A 21165-nucleotide genomic window follows, 5' to 3' on the forward strand; every position below is an offset into this window, starting at 1 on the left:
CGGTCCCCACATCTACATCGCCTCCATCCCTGTCCTCTGCAGTCCTGGAGGGGACGCAGAGTGTTGAGAAGCAGGCCCTGCCCCACACGGATCAGAGGGACCTGCGGCAGAGGTCTGCTGTGCAGCGCGTCGTGCAGTCCTGGCAAATGCTGAAGGCCAGCATGCAGAGGAACATCGGGGATAAGGTGGATGAGCTGTTGGAGCCAGAGAGCCCGGAACCCAGCAGCACCACGGAAGGCAAGCAGAGGCTGACATTCAACCTCTTGTCTAAGGTCGACACACTCTTCCACGCTGCGGATTTGGAGGATTGAGGAGCACCGGCAAGAAAAGGTGGGATGGGAGAAGCGTTGGCAGAGCAAGCGCTGCACGGGAGGATGGGGATGGTCTGGGCTGCCTTGTGCAGCTCTCACAGCTGTGTCGTTCGGGAGGTGTTTCTGTAGGACAAGATACTGTGGTCTGGGAGCGTTGGGATGGCGGTGAGAGCTGCGATGGCCTTTCACCGATGCTTGGTGTGGGCAAGAGGAGACGGCCCGCTGGGCACCCACCCAGTGCAGGTGGCAGATGATGGAGAGAAGTACCTGGGGCTTCCCTGCCCAGCAGCTGCTCCTCACATTCCATGCTGTCCCCAGGTCATTGCTGCCTGCCTGCCTGCTGCTGTCCTGCCCAGAGGGGAAGGTAAAGCAGCCATCGGGGGACCAAGGATAAGAGAGGCCCTCAAGCGCCTTGTGCTCTGCTGGGATGGAGCAAAGATCATCCTGTCATCTCTGGAGGCCTCCAGCAGCAGAGAAGCCCAAAGAGCAGCCGTGAGCACTTTCCCCAGGAACGCGACACCTTGGCAGAGAGGTCGGCTGTGAAACTAAGCTTTTATTTGAATAAAGCAGCAGCGTCCTTAAAACGTCCGCGAGAGCTCTTCATGTCTTGAATGAATGGGAGGGGGGGGGCAGTGACCTCCAGGGCTACGAGGGTGACAGCGACAGTGCTGGCAGTAGGAACAGGCATTGAGGCAGCTCTGTGCCTCGTCCCCACCATGGGGGAGGCTGGCATGTCCCCAGCTGTCCCCACCAGCTTCATACCAGGTCCTTGCTTCATCCTCGTTTCAGACTGTCCCTCCAAGGAGCCTTTTGGGAGCACTCCTGTAGCTCCAGCCATGCAGCCCCAGTTGTCCTTCCCCTTCCCCTGGGGCCAGGGGCTGAGCTCCCCACCAGGGCACTGCCCATGGCCCCAGTGGGCACAGGGCTCTCAGACTGCCAGCCTGGGCAGTCCCGCAGTAGCCGGCTGGGCACCTCTGCCGGCCCCGGTGAGGGATGCACAGCCTCGGCATCGACACCATCCTCCAGCCCATTTCTCCGGGACTAAAGCTGCAACGGAGACCCACAGATGAGGCATGCAAAAGAGCAGCAGCAGCAGCAGCAGCAGCAGCAGCAGCGAGGCTTGAGTCTGCCAAGTCCCTTGAGGCTGCCAAAGAGCTGCAAGGAGAAGAAAGGCAGGGCGCACAGGGCACCCCCCTTTCCCCAGTCCAAGTGCTCCCCACCAGCAATGGGGCCCTCCTGGGCTTTTCTGGGGACTGGCACCCAGGGCCTGTGGGGATCCTGGCAGAGTGGAGACGTGCCTGGCACAGTAAGGCTGCTGGGCATGGGGTTCACAGCGGGAGGAACGGCTGAGGAGAGACTCTGCAACTTGCTGACGTCGTCCTGCTGATGGCATGGATGCAGGGCTGTCTTCTGCTGAGAAGTCACTTGTGCTTTGGCCGTGCACCTGCAGCTTTGGAGAACGAGGAAGCTCCACTTGGCATGATCCCTCCTTCCCACCCCCTGGGCAGGCCACCTGGGGTCAGGGTGGGCTACCGAAAAACGTGGGCTTGCTCTTTCCTCCCGGTCTGGGCTGCTGGCTGCAGCAGCCTGTCATCTCCTGATCTTCCCCCCTTGCTTCACTTTGGTTCTGTGTGACTGGGCTCCAGCAGGTCTGGACCTCGGACCTGTGAAGCTGTTGAGCCAGCTCAGGATGGGGTCTCATTCCAGTTGCCCACCCCAGACCTAATCCCGGTCCCGAACCCGCCTTGGCGATCAAATTCCGTGCTGCCTCTGGCTGGGATGAAGTCAGCTTTCCTCCTGGCAGCCCATATAGTGCCGTGCCCTGGAGTTGTAGCTGGAGCGCTGCTGAGAGCGCAATGGTTTGGCTACCACTGAGTACTGGCTGGTACGCCAGTCCCGAGAGACTCTGGCAGGTGGCAGAAATGGGCTGACAGGAACTGCATGAAACCCAACAGGGCCAAGCGCCAAGTCCTGCACTTTGGGAGGAACAAGCCCAACAGGTCGCAGGAGGGGAGCCTTCCCTTCTGCTCTGTCCTGGTGAGGTCACACCTGGAGCTCTGGGTCCAGTGCTGGGCTCCCCAGTTCCAGAGAGACATGGACAGACAGGAGAGAGTTCAGGGAAGGGCCATGAAGGTGACAAAGCCTCTGGAGCATCTCTTCTAGGAGGAAAGGCTGCAGGAGCTGGGGCTGTTCAGCCTGGGCAGGAGAAGGCTGAGAGGGGACCTGAGCGATGCACACAGGTACCTTAAGGGCCAGTGTCAGGGGGCCGGGGCCAGGCTCTTGTCAGCGGTGCCCAGCGACAGGACAAGGGGCAACGGGCACAAACTGCAGCACAGGGAGCTCCGTGGGGAGAGCAGGAAAAACTTCTTTCCCTTGAGGGTGCCGGAGCACGGGGACAGGCTGCCCAGAGAGGCTGTGCAGTCTCCTTCTCTGGGGACGTCCAGAGCCCGCCTGGATGTGATCCTGTGCAGCTGCTGTAGGAGAGCCTGCTTGAGCAGGGGGTGGGCTGGGTGGTCCCAGGGGTCCCTCCAACCCCACCGCCCTGTGGTGCTGTGATTCCGTAAGCTAATGCCGTGTGGAATATTTTCACAGGTGTCAGAGGGGGCCTGGTGGGAGCAGCGCCCATTGGGGCAGTGGACAGTGGCAGAGGTGGGTGTGTAGCTGGCTGCACGGAGCAGGGCCAGGGAGCTGGCCAAGCTGGCACACAAGCATGCCATCTCAGGACGGGTCCTGCTGCGGCTGACAGAGGGGACCCTGCGGCACATGGGGGTGGCCCCATGGAGCCAGCGCCGGGAGCTGATGTGGGAGCTGCTGCAGCTGAAACTGCAGCAGGAGCTCAAGGAGCTGCTGAGCATCACTGGGGGTCAGCATTGCCCATGCTGGGGCTGTGATAATGCCATGGGGTGCGTGGGCTGGTCCCGCCAGGTGGGTGGTGGTCACCATCACCTTTCTCTCCAGAGTGAAGATGATGTCCCTGTGGATGCCCTGGGGCCTGTGGGAGGAGAGATGATGCCATGGGAGAACAAAGCAGCAGCTGGAACTGAGCACCCAATGCAGGAGAGGTGCTGGAGTCATGAGGAGATGTCACCATGTCCCCCTCCAGAGAAGCTCAAACCTGGCTGGTGCCAGCAGGTAGAGGTGGCTACCAGGCCCCAGGTGGCACAACTCATCCCACTGCCAGCTTTCATGGGGTTCTGCTGGCCTTCATGCGTTCCCACTAGAAAAGAGTCCCCCGTGGAGAGTCGGCCAAGTCACGACAACCACACCAATATGGCTACATGCCGTGCTCACTTTATTAAACAAACAGGTCATATTTGTAACTTAAACCAACCGCTCACACGACTTTACACACAGGTGATTGGATAAAGGTTGCTGGTCACTTGGGCGTCCGTGTCGCTGATCGGTGAGCATGCTGCAGGTGCCTGATCAGAGTGTGCCGCTGAGAGTGTGTTGATTTCGCAGTTCCCAGGACTTGCTCTGCACCTGGCTTCTTGTTTGTGCATAGCTTGTCTTCTTTCTCACACTCCTTGTTTCAAGGACGATTTAAAGTTGCTCTGCAGCTTCAACTAACAGGCCTGGGTTGTCCAACCCGGACAATGGTAACATATGTCATCGGTCCTTTAAAAATCCCTCTACATATCCCCTTTTTCTTTTTGGACAACCCATGTCTGTTTCACAATAGATGTTAAACCTTTCTTCACACAAGAAAATAAACAGTTAAAACCTAAAAACATTACAACAATGATTATAACAAAGCATATTCCTTCCATCAACAACATCTTTAAACAACCTGTTATCCCCAATCCTCTCAACCATTCATCGAAGAGATTATCATCAGCAAGAATATGCTTCATGTTTCCCTGCAGTTGTAACAACTTCTTGTGCATCGATATGGAATGATCGGAAAGGTTCATACAACACATCCCTTCAAAATCCTCACAACTGTGTCCATGTGCTAATAACAAAAAATCTATTGCAGCTCTATTTTGTAACATAGCCTGCCTAACATTATCTACATCAAGCAATAACAAACTTAAAATCTGCGATGTAAGATTAAATTGTTTTTCTCCCCAGCATGCTAACCTTCGTATATTCTTAGCATTTAATGCTGCCATTGCCCCCGGCATAAATATGGAGGCTAGGATATTTGCTGTTACAGAATGCAGATCGACTCGGTCATTACATGTTTCATCAAAGGTGCGCAGTGTCCTCCGTGATCTATAATATTATTGAGTTATTTTTAATAAGTCTTTCATATTTGGAGCAAAGTCAAGCGCCCTAAATAACATGGTCCACCGAGAGGATACACAGGAATCCCTGGCCATGCTCTGTCCCCACATATCAAAAAGACTCCTGGTGGCAACTGATAACCCCCTGATACATCTATATGGAAACCCCCAGTTTTCAATTCACCCCAAATAGGTGAACTGGTTAGATCTTGAAACACTGTATAAAACCCCGTTGACGTGTTAGCCATAACTGCCACGGGTCACCAAACCAAATTACTCCAGTGCCATTCATGGGTTGAAGCGGTGATAACATGTGGGTACAGTCTGCCATATCAGTTGCAGTAACATTAACATATTCAACAGGTACAACGCTAGCCAATAGGTCTAACTCCTGCAAAGGTAAATGATGTGGCTGATTTAAATTCTCAAATACTGTCTTCTGCCATGCTGCATTATGCATAGAAGGCCAAACAAATTGCCCATTCGGACTCATACATGTACCATTCTGATTGGAAGTCAGATCCACTGTTTTAACATTCCAAAAACCATCAAAATTTGTTTCATTCTCTTGCAGGGGAATACCAGTTAAAGAAGTTCTAAAGGGGTTGTCTGCTTGTTGCAGACTTAAACAAAAGTCTATTACTCCCGTGATATTGGCCCATGTCACCCATATGTTTGTCCTAGGCAAGATGTCAAAAATACTTAGGCCAATGGGTAAAAAATTCATCAAGACCGTAAACCAAGTCCACCACTCAAACGTGTACTCCTGCAATTTACACTTTTTTTTTTTTTTTTTTTTTTTTACATTTCACCCCACAAATCTGTGGTTTCACAGATTCTGATGATGTATATTGTCTCCAATCAGCATGGTATTACACTAGTCGTATGCTTTCTCTGGCTTCATGCCTGGTTACTAATAAAACACATAACTCTTTACACAATTTACATTTAAACTTTGGCTTACAGAACTGTTTTACCCCACATAGCATACATTGGCACAATACCCGTGGGTTACATCTCTTACAACATAGACAGTTTATTCTGTCTGCTCGCTCTGAGTCTTCTCTTCCATCTTCTGATCTTGACATACAGGTCGCACAAACTTGCTAGGGACCCATATAGGTCCTTTATCTGTGGAGATACAAAAATAACCTCTGCCAATAAATAACACTGGATTAGGCTCTTCCTATACACCTGAAGCCATATTTTTATACAAAACATTCAAACCAGGAACTGTAGTTGTTTGGTTCCCTCGCGCTGTTTGGTGATGTATAACAGGTGGTCCCTCTCTATCCTCTGTAAGGGAGAGAGAGTTTAAGGTAAACAACACCTTAGTCAACTGTTTAGTTACATCTATGTCCTGTGATACTTTCTGTCTCTGAAGATAATCCTTCAGGGTACAGTTTGCCCTTTCAACAACTGATGCAGGGCTGGGGAAAGGAGGATTCAAGGTGGATTGGATGGATGGACTATTTAGTGGATGAAGAACTGGCTGGATGGTTGCATCTAGAGAGCAGTGGTCAACAGCTCAATGTCTGGACAGAGAACACTGATGAGTGGTGTCTCTCGAGGGTCCGTACTGAAGGAAGGACTGTTTAATATCTTCATCAATGACACAGACAATGGGATTGAGTGCACCCTCAGAAGACTTGCAGATGACACCAAGCTTAGTGGTGTGGCTGACACATCTGAGGGGTGGGATACCATCCAGAGGGACCTGGGCAGGCTTGAGAAGCAGGTCTGGGTGAACCTCGTGAGGTTCAACAAGGCCAAGTGCAATCTCCTGCACCTGGATCAGGGTAACCCCTGGTATCAATGTGGGCTGGGGGATGAGAGGATGGAGAGCAGCCCTGCCAAGATTGACTTGGGGGTGCTGATGGATGAAAAACTGATTGCCCAGAGCAGCTGTGGGTGCCCCATCCCTGGCAGTGCTGAAGGCCAGGCTGGATGGGGCTGGGGGCAGCCTGGGTTGGTGGAAGGGGTCCCTGCCCGTGGCGGGGGGTGTGTGGGGTGGGACTAGATGGTCTTTAAGGTCCCTTCCAATCCAAACCAGTCTATGATTTGATGATTTGGGGCAAGAGGAGCAGGTCGGGGAGGTTTCCAGCTGAGAGCCCCAAGCACTGCCCAGCCCCTGCTGCCTTTCACCCCAGCTGCAGGCCCCAGCTTTGCCATGGCCGGATGGGCACACCCAGCACCCTGTGCAGGGTCCAGGACATGGTTTGGGGGACCTGGTGTGGGTGTCTGGGGCTGCTGCAGCTTTCTGAGCTGCTTGGCTCAGCTCCAGCTGCCACATTACTTTCACATTCTGTTTCTGGGAATGGTTTGATTTACAGGAAAGCAGAACATTTCCTCCTTGCCTCTACACATAAAACAAGCGGAAGCCAGCCTCTGAGGCAGGTCTGTATGAAGAGCTGGGCTGGGCTGACACCAGCTCAGGAGCTGCTGAGGACCAGACTGAGACAGTAGGACTCTGCTGAGGATCTGTGTGGCTGGGAGCTGGGGATCAGCAGAGAGCAGGGGTCTTGTCATCTTCTTATTTCTTGTGTTTTCCCATCAGTTGAGAGATACCAGGGAAGGTAAGAAAGGGGTTTTAAGGCAGTGGGCGAATGGTCTCTGCTCTGAGTGTGGGATGGAGCAAACAGGCTTTGCTCGTCTGTCTGAGGGAGCTCTGAGGACCTGTGTGTGCTTCCAGGGTTAACCCTGCCTGTTCCAGGCATGACCCAGCCCCGGGAGGGTCAGGCTGCGTGCCCTCGACAGCCGTGCCAGGCAGTGGGCTGGGTGACATGGCGGCTGCAGAGCTGTGCAGGCGTCTATAGTGACCGTCCCCCTGCGCTGGGCACCGGTGCGGCCGCCCCTCGAGCCCTGGGGTCCGTTCTGGCCCCTCACTCCCAGACAGAGCTTGGGGGTCCGGAGCGTGTCCAGAGCCGGGCAGGGGGCTGGGGCAGGGGCTGGGGCACCAGTCTGATGGGGGGGGCTGGGGGGTCAGCCTGGAGAGGAGGGGGCTCAGGGGGGACCCGATCGCTCCCTACAGCTGCCTGGGAGGGGGCTGCAGCCAGGGGGGTCGGTCTCTGCTCCCAGGTCACAAGCGACAGGGCAAGGGGGAACGGCCTCAGGCTGCACCAGGGCAGGTTTAGGTTGGAGACTGGGAAACATTTCTTCACCAAAAGGGTGTCCAGCACTGGGACAGGCTGCCCAGGGAGGGGGGGGGTTGCACCGTCCCTGGGGGTGTTTAAAAGATGCGCAGATGTGGTGCTCAGGGCCATAGGTTAGTGGTGGGCTTGGCAGTGCTGGGTTAAAGGTTGGACTTGATGATCTTAAAAGTCTTTTCCAATCTAAATGATACCATGATTTTATGGTCACTGATAATGACTTTTTCCGTGGTATGCTCTCTGTCAGCATTAAGAGGGTGCAGAAGCAAGTGGGTGCTGGGCACAGTCCTCGGGCTGGCGGTGCCAGCAGCTTGGGTGGCAGTGCCTGCCTCCCGTGACACTCGTTAGAAAGCGTAGCAGCACTGGGGCGATAAGTGGCATTTGTGGGACACCCTGCTCTGTCCCCAAGCCTAGGGGGAGATTTTTTCCTATTCCTCCCTATGGAGTGATGGTTGGACTCACCTGTCCCAGCCTCTCCTACAGTCTATACTTCACCACCCAAAGTGCTGTGGTGCCTGGTGCAGCCCCTCAAAGGCACAAGTGCTTCCAGAGCCTGCTTCTCCTGATGCAGGGCTGGGGAAAACACCCTCAAGGGGGCTGTTCCCATGAAATGGGGTGCACGCAGTCCCATGGCAGGTCATACTGCCAGCCTTGCTGCTTCCCTCATTTGCTTCCAAGGAAGAAAGCAATCCCATGTTATTCCATAAATACGCTTTAGTGGTCCTTCGCATGCACTAACACAATTGCATGTGAGTTTTTTCCTTGTTCTTGAAGAAATATGAAACCATGCTGGGACTTCAAAGTGCACAGGGGTGACAGATAGTTCAGGGTCCGGCAGGGCTGGTGTTAATCTCCACCACAGCCGTGCAGTGCTCTTTTGGGCATCTGAGACTGGAACAGCACAGGTAACAGGCCAACGGGTTAGTAGTTGGGAGGGGACAGAGCTGGGACAGGTGGCCGGAGTGGACCATGCTGCACAGCAATCACAGCTAGGGGGAAGAAGGAGTAAGGGGAGATGCTGGTGGCAGGGCATTTGTCTTCCCAAACAGCTGAGGTTTTGCTTTCCAGGGAGCAGCTGGACATCTGCCCGCTGATGCAAATTAGGGAATAAACATCTTGCTTTGCTTTAGAGCATGCACAGCTTTCCTTCAGTTGCTAAACTCCTGTCTTGACCCAGCAGATTTTCTTGCTTTTGCTTTTCTGCTTCCATTTTCCTCCCCATCCTGCTGGCAGGTGGGCATGAGATGCTGGTGGGGGTTTAGTTGCTGGCGGAAGCCGACCCCCACGATGTTTTTCCTCCTCTTTTGGGGGGCTTGAGCTTCACACACAGCAGCAGATGCATGGTCTGGCCAATGGTGGGATAGGGCATGTGCTCCTGCATTGTCACTGCTGTTCCGCTGGGCTCTGCCACATCCAGACTTTGTCATGAGGCTGGCTGAGCCTGACAGGAGAGCACAGATGTTGACGGGACTGCCCGTGTATCCAGAGCTGGGACTTTTCTGCAGGTCTCCAGGCTTAAGGTCCTGCACTGAGGGAGGAACAACCCCACATACCAGCACAGGCTGGGGCTGACCTGCTGGAGGGCAGTCACTGGTGTGAAGCTGGCAGTGCTGGTGGGCAGCAAGTTGCCCATGGGCCAGCAGTGTGCTCTTATAGCTAAGGGGCCAGTGGGATTCTGGGGTGCATTGGGAGGAATGTGGCCAGCAGGTCGAGGGAGGTGGTCCTCCCCCTCTGCTCTGCCCTGGTGGGGCCCATCTGGAGCTCTGGGTCCAGTGCTGGGCTCCCCAGTTCCAGAGAGACATGGACAGATAGGAGAGAGTTCAGGGAAGGGCCATGAAGGCGACAAAGCCTCTGGAGCATCTCTCCTAGGAGGAAAGGCTGCGGGAGCTGGGGCTGTTCAGCCTGGGCAGGAGAAGGCTGAGAGGGGACCTGAGCGATGCACACAGGTACCTTAAGGGCCAGTGTCAGGGGGCCGGGGCCGGGCTCTTGTCAGCGGTGCCCAGTGACAGGACAAGGGGCAACGGGCACAAACTGCAGCACAGGGAGCTCCGTGGGGAGAGCAGGAAAAACTTCTTTCCCTTGAGGGTGCCGGAGCACGGGGACAGGCTGCCCAGAGAGGCTGTGCAGTCTCCTTCTCTGGGGATGTCCAGAGCCCACCTGGACACGATCCTGTGCAGCTGCTGTAGGAGAGCCTGCTTGAGCAGGGGGTGGGCTGGGTGGTCCCAGGGGTCCCTGCCCAGCCCCACTGCCCTGTGGTGCAGTGATTCTTTCTTTGCTCTCATGGACCAGCCTATTCTCCATCATTCAGCCTGTGCTCTCCATCGTTCCACATCTTCTCCCCCAAATAAATCTGGTGTGAGCCCCACACCCTCCCTTGCTGGTGCCTTCTGGGTGGTGGCAGGAAGGCAAATATTTGAGAGGTCAGCAGGTAGTTGGGTACTGGGGGAATGATCCCTGTGCTGGGGGATCCTTTTTAAATTATAGTCAGATTGAACTTTGACTGCATGGCCAGGCTTGTTCTTTCAAGCTTGATGTTGTTATGGTGTACAGGCATTACAGTCCTGTCCCCTGAGGCACCTTCTGGCCACCTTTTGTTGTGTGCAGAAGAGACTCTTAAAGCAGGAGATACATACTTTGCAAACTTCACTAGGCTGATGTCCACAATGGTGTAGAATCATTGAATCACAGAATGGTTTGGGTGGGAAGGGACCTTAAAGACCATCCAGTTCCCACCCCCCCTGCCATGGGCAAGGACCCCTCCCCCCAGCCCAGGCTGCCCCCAGCCCCGTCCAGCCCGGCCTTGAGCACTGCCAGGGATGGGGCACCCACAGCTGCTCTGGGCAGCCTGGGCCAGCGCCTCGCCGCCCTCACAGGGAAGAGTTTCTTCCTCATCTCTCATCTCCATCTCCCCTCTCTCATGTAAAGCCATTCCCCCGTGTGCCATCGCCACCTGCCCTTGCCCAAAGCCCCTCCCCAGCTTTCTTGCCGGCCCCTTTAGGCACCGGCAGGTGCTCTAAGGTCTCCCCGCAGCCTTCTCCTCCCCAGGCTGAGCCACCCCAGCTCTCCCAGCCTGTCCCCACAGCAGAGCTGCTCCAGCCCCTGAGCATCTCCCTGGCCTCCTCTGGCCCCGCTCCAGCAGCTCCGTGTCTCTCCTGTGCTGGGGACCCCAGAGCCGGACGCAGTGCTGCAGGGGGGGTCTCATGAGCATGGACTAGAGGGGGAGAATCACCTTTCTTGACCTGCTGGCCATGATGCTGGTGATGCAGCCCAAGGTACTGTGAGCACACAATGCTGAGTCACGTTCAGTTTTTCATCCACCAGCACCCCCAAGCCTTTCTCCTCAGGGCTACTCTCAGTCCATTCTCTGCCCAGACTGTATTTGTGCTTGGGATTGCCCCAACCCAGGTGCAGGAGATTGCACTTGGCCTTGTTGAACCTCATGAGGTTTGCATGGGCCCACCTTTCAAGCCTCTCAAGGTCTTTCTTGTATGTGGGTTTAGGTCCCAGGTGAAACCCTAGTTTGGTCACCACCCCAAAAAGGCCCTGATTAACCTTTGTTGGCTGGGCAATCATCACTGGTGGAGAAGGGATGGCCTCCACTTCTCCCTGGAATGAATCCTTCACGTTGATGGGTTGCCATCTCCTGTCTGGTCTTCTCTTTTAGGATTTTGGGCCTTCCTTCCTGGTATTCTTCCTCTTGAATTCTTGAGGTGGTCCATATCTTCATCTTACATCCCAGCCTTGTCTACCAGGCCTGCCATGTGACCGTGTGCTCTCTTGGCTGAGCTGGGGACCTTGGCTGCCTGTGTCCTCTGGAAAATCAAGCATCTGACCAAAAGGATCATCTACCGTGAGGTGAGATGAACCAGACCCCACATTCACTGAGCATATTCCCTAAAGGTTCACTGACTTTAAAGGAAAAGCTGACACTTAAAGGCTCTGAAAAGGTTCCAAAGTCCAGTCACAAGCATCTCAGATCAATGCCTGTGTTGGCAAGAGTCTTGCGCTGTTGGTGGGACGAGAGCTGAAAGCACAGGAAGGTTTTGTGCACTGCATAAATCTCTTCAGTATCTTACTGAATTGAGACACAGACAATAATCAGGTTTATATGACAGTGTAAAAAAAGGTGTAAAAGCATGTGGACAGTGAGAGCACCAGCTCCGTTAAGGTTAGCAGTCAAGGACCTTTCCAGTGCATATGGAATAAGTGAAGGGGTAAACGATAAACAAAACCACACAGGTACACAAACTGGATAGACAGGTGTTCCTGGACACAATGCCAAAGACCCAAAGTCTCCAGTCACTAATGATGGGCCAACAGGATGCTCCAGGCAAAACTCTGGGCAGGGATAACATAGCTTTTTCCTATCCATTGGGGTGGGAATGATGTGTGTCCCGAGAAGCAGCTCCTAGGGGGAATGGGCATGAGTGTGGGGCTCCGTGCTGGCAGCTGGAGCAGGACCACAGGTCACAGCCCGTAGGTGTGGTGCTGAGTATTCAGGGTGAGTGTGTGGTGCCTGTAAGATGAGTGTGTGAGCACATGCCTCTGCTGGTGAGCACCAAGCTGGACCACCCAGTGAGCAGTAAGGCTGGTAAGAGGGTGCACGATGCAGCAGGGGTGTTGGATGGACAGAGGGGCTGTGCTGGTGCTCGAGGGATTCAGGAATGACCACAGCTGTCTGTACTTAGGCATTTATGAATCCTTTTGGCTATACATGGGTGTTGTTGAAGGCAGCACCTTGTCCATGACAAGTTGTGTGGCCAAGTCAGGGTGTGTGAGGGTTCAACCCTCAGCTTCAGGGTTGAACCTGCAAATGGGAAAGTAGCAGGCATAACCACTGTCCCGAGACGGAGACCCCCCAGGCCTTAGGCCACCCAGGCTGGGCTCCAGCAGCTGAGTAGGAGGAATTCCCAGGGCCAGAGCTGCTGGAGACCCCTCTTATAAGAGGCTGGGGCCTCTTACAATATACCTTAAAGTGTTTTCTTCTTCCATAGCCATGGGTTCACAGGAGGACATACTAGAGGCCGATCAAAAGGCACATTCTGCTAAAATACAGCTGGCAGAAGCATGTGAGAAAGAAGGACTGGATGATGAATACTGGGTCCCCAAACTGTCAGAGCTACTGGGAGTGAAGTCCAAAGAAGCCCTGAAACATATGCAATATGAAGACTACCTTAAGCTGGAGTGTGCAGTACGGTACCCCTGGGAAACAAAGGCTCTCCAAAAACTCCTGGAACTAACAGACAACAAAACAACTTCTGAGGACCTGCAGAAAGAGCGCTTGGAGAAGATAAAGCAGAGACAAGAAGCAGCCAAGCTAGTCCTGCAGGAGCTGAAAGACATGCACAACATTCACAGCCATAGCAGGGATGCCATAAGAAAGAAAGAGGAAGCTCTGTGGCAAGCCATGGAGATTCCCAAAGAGTACTGGATCCCACCAGAGAAGTCACTGCTGGATGTGCTGGAGAGCGTCCAGAAGCAGCTGGAGCAGCAGGAGTCATCAGTGGGCAGGGGTGAGAACGTCTCTGACACAGAGGTCCTGAGGCGGGCGTCGGGGGGACTGGCCCTGCAGGGCATTTACAGAACCAGCAGCCTGGCAGATGTGCTGGCAAAGCGAGACCAGATCATCAGCATTCCCGATGGATTCAAGCTCACCGGTCCAGAGCAAGGGATGCTGTTTGAGAGGAAGGAGTTCTCCTCCTCTGCAGAAGAAGCCACTTTCACCAAGTCCATGGAGCAGCTGGGGTTCAGCATCAGCGTTTCTGCCAAAGCCGGCTTCTGGGGGTTTAATGTTGAAGCTAATGTAGATTACAGCAGATCCTCGCAGCTGGAGGATGTTCACCAGTCCCGCTCTGAACAGAGCTACATTTGCACCACCAAGTACCAGTACATCCCTTTGGCCTCCTGCTACTTACAAAAGCATCAGCTTCGCCTCTCAGATGCAGCCCTGTGGGAGCTGCAAGACATTGAGCATCTTTTGAACATCACCCAGGAAGCAGACAGGCCTGTCATGCTGAAGAGCAGGTGTGCGAGCTTCTTCAGCAGGTTTGGGTCCCACGTAAACCAGGGTCCCCTGCACTTTGGGGGGATATTCTGGTGGAAGGCATCTACGGAAGGATTCAGAGCTGAACAGCGGGAAGAGATGAAGCGACAAGCATCTGAAGCACTGAACAGCTGCATCGGGGCCAGCTATAGCAACTTTGGTGTCAGCGCAGGGGTGAACGTGGACATTTCAAAATCCAGCTTACAGGCTTCTTCTCAGGGAAGAGATGGAAAAAGTGCCTACACAGCAGTTCAGGTCTACGTGGCCAACACAGGGGGCCCATCAGAGACAAGTTCTCTTCCTCAGTGGAAATTTGGGCTTGTAACTAACAACACAACCTGGTGTGTTATTGACCGAGGCTTTCAGCTGATCCCAGTGTGGGATATAATCCAGTTTAATCACAGCAGTGACTTTAAGTCTGTCTATCAAATAAGCAGCAGCCTCAGGGCAACATATGAAGCACTAACGAATTGCTGTGTTGGCACCATGTTTGGAGAGGAATTGATCAGTGCAGTGGAAGAGGCCAAAGCTTTTGTGGATTGTGTGAAGACCTGGGCGGTGACAGGTGATGAAAGGAAACTGCTCACACTGATAGATTTCAAACAGAATCTGAATGAAAAAACCAAAAACCATAGTGTCTGGATCAACATATGCCTGTCAGACAAAGCACTGCAGGAGTTCCTGGTGAATACCGTTCTGTTTTGCAAGAAGTCACCTCCAGAAAATACCACCTATATCAAGTCTCTGTTGAAGTGCCTCCTGGATCCTCATGTCTATTCTGTCAAGGACTTCCCCAGGTCTTCCTTCATTATGCAATGGATCTTCCATACTGAGCACATGGTTCCCGAAACTCCCCATGTTGCTGAGCTTGAAGATCTCACCAAGACACTCCTGCAAATGAAGGAGTACATCCAGGAAGTCACCTATGCACCAGAAACCTCTGCATCTGCCATTCATGAAGCAAAAATAAAAGCCACCTTGACTGCAAGCCTAGCTGTTTATTCTTTACTCCAGTTTCTCCAGGAAAGGGCACAGAAAGACATAGAACTCTTGGTGATCTTAATTACAACCAGCACAGGATACCAGGTGGAAAGGGGGACTTTTCAGTACCTCCTTGGATATCCAGAAATTAACTTCATGATAAATGAAATGGAAATGGGACATAAGGAGTATCTGGGTCTGAAGGAGCAAGACATTTACAGAGCTCAGGCATTCCTGCTGCTGATGGGTCTAACTGTAACTTCTGAACATAAAGAGGTGCCCCCTGAGCAGAAGAATAAACGTTTCATTTTCATGGAAGATCAAATGAAAAACCTATGGACAACAGAGATAAAAACTCTTCTTGAAAAGCACAGTGCATTCAAAGACTGGGAGATGCTGGAAAGTGACTTGCTTTCCTTCATCAATGGGCGCTTGGATGACACACATGATGATCTGAAGAAACACAATATAATCAAAGACATGGAAGACACTTTTCAAAGAATACAGCCTTCCAGTGAGTCCAAATCCGAATCAGATGGCAGCAAATACAAAGCAAATCAAGTCATTGCAAATCAAGAGTTCCTCCACTTACTTAAGCGCCTTGGACTAGAAAGTTACTATCCAAGAAAAATGGGGACGGAAGATTTCCACATCATATACAACACATCTTTACATGACAGCCAGCCTAGCAAGGACAATGAACTACCATTTTACTTCTTGCAAAAACTGTTAACTGTGGATTATCGGGTGAGGTACCTGACTTACAAGGATGAGAGCAACCCAGGACTCACACCTGTGCCAAAGAACACAGAGCAAGAGCATGAACCCTCAGATTCCTTTGATGACTTTTTCACTGATTTGGAGGAAGAAGCCCCTAAATCTCCAACCAAGGAAAATTGTGTGCACCCTATGGACCTCCAGATGGCAATATTTCATTGTGCTGATGATTTCATGAGACAGTACATTTCAACAAAACTTGCTTTCTGCCAGTTTGCACTACCTCTCCTGGTACCCAACCCATGCACTTCACAGATAGAGTTCCCCCTCTGGTCCCTCAGCCAAATAAAAAAAAGCTGGAAAGAGGCTGAGAAGTCAGGAAAGGAGGCCAAAATGAACAGTTACAAAAACAAACTGTTGTATCAGGCAGAAACACCCATTGTGTCCTTCATACGGATTGGCAGCTCTCCCTCCTCTTCCAAGTCTCAGATCCTGAATGCTCTGCTGAGCAAACAGAAGCATGACGTCTTTTTCCACCGACATTGCAAAGGCAGCACCAAAGACTGTTTGCTGATGAAAGGTGTTGTGGAGATCTCCTGGTACTGTCCCCGGGGCAGTGGTGATGACAGCTTTGACTGCTGTGTGGCTTTCTGTAACCTGCATGGAGATGCAAGGGATCACAAAGAACAGCTGCAGTTTTTACAGGAGATATCTGCTGTGAATGTGGTTTTTGTATCTGAGTCTGATCAGAGCGATGAGAGAGGGGTGAAGATTTTACGTGATCTGTGGCAGTCACAAACGCCTTTGGTTTGTCTTTTCACTGAAAAAGAGAACGTTGCAGCTAGCCGATCTAGCCAAAAAATAAAAATAGGTATCAAGAACAGAAACGAAGCAGAATTAATGGATGAGCTGACAAAAAAAATCAGGGATCTCCTGGAAGGGTCTAACATGCTTTCCAGCCTTGATGCCTGCCTGGACAAAGCTCGCAAGTACAGATTCTTAGTCGACCAAGATACAGATGCGTGTGTGACAGCCAAAGAAAAGGCGAAGGAGCTGGTGAAGCTTCTGAAGCAAGAGAAGTTGTCTGAGATCAAATCCCATCTTCTGCCTCTTCAAGGAAAGCTGTGGTACATGTGGTGCAAAAAGGACAAAGAACTCACTCGGTTGCAGGAAAAGAGAAACAAGAGCATAGAGCATCATCGGAGCCAAATTGAAACAGAGAAGTCAGCAATAAGAAGAAAGCAACTAGCAAAAGCTTTCCCCCTCAATCAGCTGATGAAATCAGTCCTTGGCTTTCTCCAGTCACAGCCAGCAGATACCAAGAAATACTTCCTGCAGTGGATGAAGATCTTTATGGATGACCTGTCCTCTGGTCACCTTGATGAACTGAAGGGAAAGTATCACCAATTATGGTCTCAAATCCTGGCAACAAAGAAAAGCAATGAGAAAAACAATCTGAAACCTGTGTTGCTGCGCCAGTTAGATGACCTCTCCAATGAAATCAACGATTCGTCCATTGGCCTTGAGCATATTTTGAGAGAGGTAGGGCAGATTTATGAAGCTCTGGAATCAATGGACTCACAGGATATATGTTTTGCCAAACTACCTGAAATTGCAGCTGATCTGATGGTTTCAGGATATCCTGTAGAGCTGATGGATGGTGATGCTTCTTACGTACCATTACGATGGGTCAGCGCAATCTTTGACAGATTAATTGAGAAGCTAGGGGACAAACGAATATTTGTTCTCTCAGTGCTTGGCATCCAGAGCACAGGGAAGTCAACCCTGTTGAATGCCATGTTTGGTCTTCAGTTTAGTGTCAGTGCAGGGAGATGCACTCGGGGAGCATTTATGCAGCTAATTAAAGTGGACAAGAAGCTGCAACAAGATTTGGACTTTGATTACATGCTAGTTGTTGACACAGAGGGACTTCGTGCCATAGAGATGGCAAATAAACAGTCCCTTAATCATGACAACGAGCTGGCCACCTTTGTCATTGGCATTGGCAACATGACTCTGATCAATATCTTTGGAGAAAATCCTTCAGAAATGCAAGATGTCCTTCAGATTGCTGTGCAGGCTTTTCTGAGGATGAAGCAAGTAAATCTTTCCCCAAGCTGTCTGTTTGTACACCAAAATGTGGGAGAAATAACTGCCAAGGAAAAGAACATGGAAGGACAAAGACGTCTGCAGGAAAAGCTGGATGAAATGACTGTGACAGCTGCCCAGCAGGAATTCTGTGATGCCTCCTGCTTCAGTGATGTCATCCGCTTTGATGTGAACACCCACATTCATTACTTTGCTCATCTGTGGGAAGGAAACCCCCCCATGGCACCACCCAACCCCACCTACAGCCAAAACGTCCAGGAATTAAAGAGCAGAATTCTCCAAGCTGCCAAGAAGGAGTCACAGGGCAGCATTTTGAAGCTTTCAAGCTTGAAAATTCGTATTAGTGACCTCTGGAATGCTTTGCTGAATGAAAACTTCATTTTCAGCTTCAAGAATTCAGTGGAGATTGCTGCCTACAAGAAACTGGAAACCGCATTTAGTCAGTGGACCTGGCAGCTGAGGAGTCACATCTTAGACCTGCAAATGAAACTGGACAATAGAGTTCGGAATGGGGACTTGCAGAATGTCACCACAGAATACCTTGAAAAACTAGTGCAAGAGACAAACGATGCCATCATGAAAGACATGGAAAAGTATTTCAGTGAAGACAGAGATTCTGAGATACTGGTCCAGTGGAAAAGCAGCACAGAACTGAAGCTGAAAGAACTAAAAGAATCTCTTCTTTCTGAAACTAGGAAGAAGTGTGAGCGTCTTATTGAACTAAAGAAGAACCAGTGTAAACTGGATGAAAAGAAGTCAGAATATGAAGACAAGTTTCTGAAAAGGAGTAGACAGTTGGCTCTGCGTCTAAAAGGCAAGAAACTAACCGAAAGAGAACTGAGAGACAACTTTATGTCTCTCTGGGCAGGCTGTGTTGCTGAAGTCTCCTCTGCTGGTCCCCCTCCAGAACAGGTTGATATCGATGTGGAAATAGAAGATGTCCTTCTAGAACACTTTAAGGAGCCAAACTTACCCACACGAATCAAGACATTTCCCAAACATGGAGTATTTTCTGTTGACTTGGAGAAACATGTTGCTAAGAAAAGAAATTTACTGAATTACATCTGGAGTACAAATTTTGATGATGTTGCTCTGAGCACCATACAACACATTACAGATACCATCATAGCACGTGTGAGGGAAAACATTGACAAGAAGGAAAAGGAGAAAAGGGATTACAGTCGAAGTTTTATTCATGAAATACTAAATGAAGTACAGAAAGGTATGAATTCTGTCCCTAGCAATGCAAAATATAGTTTTAATAAGGATTACAGGATAGATTTATCACTGTATCTGTGTAAAACAGCAGCAGAAAGATTTAAAACCATGCATGCAATGTTCAGAAAAGCAAATGATCCAGCCATCTACCTGGAGAGCAAGAGAGAAGATTTCTTTAAATGTTTCCAGATTTCCTGCCAAGGAGCCACTTCTATCACAATATTTGCTGTTTTCCTGTGTGACAAGATTGCCCCAGCTCTTCACCAGGCAGTCTATGAGAGGACAGCTCTTGCCATAGCTCGGGACATGAAGGGTAAAATCCGAGATTTCAATGGCAATAGATCCTCTCTGGAAGGCTGCATACTGAGATACCTGGCAGAAGAAGAAAATTTTGAGAAGTTCAAGGATTACCTTAGTTGCCCACAAAGATTTTTAGAGAGTTACATTGAGACACGTGTTAAGGAGTACTGTTTAGATAAGAACAGGAGGCTGGATAAGTTTTTAGATGACTCTCTTGCTCACCTCTATGAAAGCATCCAGTCAGCTGTTTTTGTATCAACCAGCTTTGTCAAAGACAGAAACGACAGAAATGACAAAATCTCTCTTTGGCTGGATGCATTTTGCAGTGAACTTGAAGAGGTGCTAAGCTTGCCCAGAAGGGAACTGAAGAACATTGAACATCAGGAGATAACAGACATAGAGTTCCTGAAAAATGCCATGACAGAAGCACTGGCTCCCCTGAAGGATAGTCTCAAGGAAGAGTTTGCTAGTGCTGATATGAGCACATTTGAAAGGCAGCCTCACAAAATCCTGGCTGAACAGTTTGAAGGGTGCTGGGTGAGGTGTCCCTTTTGTGGGGCTGTTTGCACAAACACCATGCCGAATCATGATGGAGACCATCAGCTTGTCTTCCATCGTCCACAAGTTTTGGTGGGATACAGGTGGCATAAAACAGACAATCTGGTCATTGATATTTGTTCTACTAGTGTTGCAAGTGACTGTTCATTCTTGATTGGTGAAGAGACCTGGATGCCCTACAAAAGATACCGAGATGCTGGACCTCCTTATTCCACTTGGAACATTTCTTCTGATCCATCCATGCAAGCATACTGGAAATGGTTTGTGTGTCATTTCAAGACAAAACTAGAAAAGCATTACAATGGGAAATTTCATGGCAAAGGAGAAATCCCTGATTCGTGGCAGAAAATTACAAAGCAGGAAGCACTTGCTGAACTGGAGAAGTTTTAGGCCAAGTCAATATGAAGGAAGAATGGCAGCTGCTTTGCATTTTATAAGAATGTAGTACAAGTCTATCCACAAAATATTGTTATAATGACTACGAACTCAAGCCACATGAAGGAATTGGTATCTAATTGCTCACAAAGTTGGGTGGAATAAGATGTGCTACTCCTGCCACTGCTCAGTAATTCCCCTGCTTCACGATAAAGTCAGAATCCTCTTCCCTTCTTGCCATAAACATTTACATGTGCTTTGTCTTAGAGCAAAAAAGAAAAATATTCCTGCAGTGAGCAGTCATATGGCCAAGACTGAGACCAAGAGACCAAGTGCCAAGGGCAAAGGCAGCATTAGAAAACACCAATTTTATCAGCTGCCATGAGAATATAAGTGAGACTGACAAAAAAAAAAATAGTTTTCATGTAGAAAGTACTTGTCACACTTAAAAAAAGGGCTGCAGGATCTGAAAGCAGCACAACATTGGCTGCAAGCTGTGCTGTTTTGCTTTTCAGTATTACCATTCCTTTATTGATTCCTTATTGATAAGCTGAGTGCGTCACTCAGACCCATTGCTGTTCTGTCTCTGATGTTATTTAAGCAGTGAACACAACAGCCTCTGTGGGTTTCAGTCAGGGGTCCTCAAACTACAGCCCGCGGGCTGGATACAGCCCCCAGGGTCCTCAATCCGGCCCCCAGTATTTACAGAACCCCCCCGCCCCCCCCCCCCCCCCCCTTTACAGAACTCCCCCGCCCCCTCCCCCCCCCCCCCCCCCCCCGACGGGGGGTGGGGGGGGAAACCAAGCAGCCGCAGATGACTGCCTGCCACTTCACCCCACATCGTGCCGGCCCCCCTGTTTAAAAAGTTTGAGGGTCCCTGGTTTAGGTGGTGGTTTAACTCTGTGTCTATGAGGTTTATTCTCATACATTTAGCTAAGCCATTCCTACACAGGTGCCTGGCCTGGCGAACTTTCCTCCAGCTCTTAGACACAATTACAAATGCTCTTGCCATTTGCTTAGCTGTTAATCCAAAAGCCTTTGTATTAACAATGTCGAGAATTATGTATCTTTGCAGCTCCCTCAGCAGCTATAGGCAGTGTGTGATGTTAAGTGTTCATGCTGTCAAGACAGGCCAGTGGCAATGGGGCCGTGGACTGGAGAATATGTAACCAGCT

At 50.7% G+C, this 21165-nt stretch overlaps 1 protein-coding gene across 2 annotated transcripts; it reads left to right on the forward strand.

Moving 5' to 3' along the window:
• Positions 1-6914: 6914 nt before the first annotated feature.
• Positions 6915-20704, forward strand: LOC101924167 (interferon-induced very large GTPase 1-like). Of its 2 annotated transcripts, XM_027785606.2 has the most exons (3): positions 6915-7116; positions 11354-11544; positions 12684-20704. In XM_027785606.2, the coding sequence occupies exon 3, from the start codon at positions 12686-12688 to the stop codon at positions 20003-20005; it is 7320 nt and encodes a 2439-aa protein (XP_027641407.2). In that variant the 5' UTR covers positions 6915-7116; positions 11354-11544; positions 12684-12685; the 3' UTR covers positions 20006-20704. The 2 variants fall into 2 exon arrangements, with proteins under 2 accessions (XP_027641407.2, XP_055666391.1); XM_055810416.1 differs by lacking the exon at positions 11354-11544.
• The last annotated feature ends 461 nt before the right edge of the window (positions 20705-21165 follow it).

Source organism: Falco peregrinus, chromosome 7 (genome assembly GCF_023634155.1).
Source record: "Falco peregrinus isolate bFalPer1 chromosome 7, bFalPer1.pri, whole genome shotgun sequence".
Taxonomy (NCBI): Eukaryota; Metazoa; Chordata; class Aves; order Falconiformes; family Falconidae; genus Falco; species Falco peregrinus.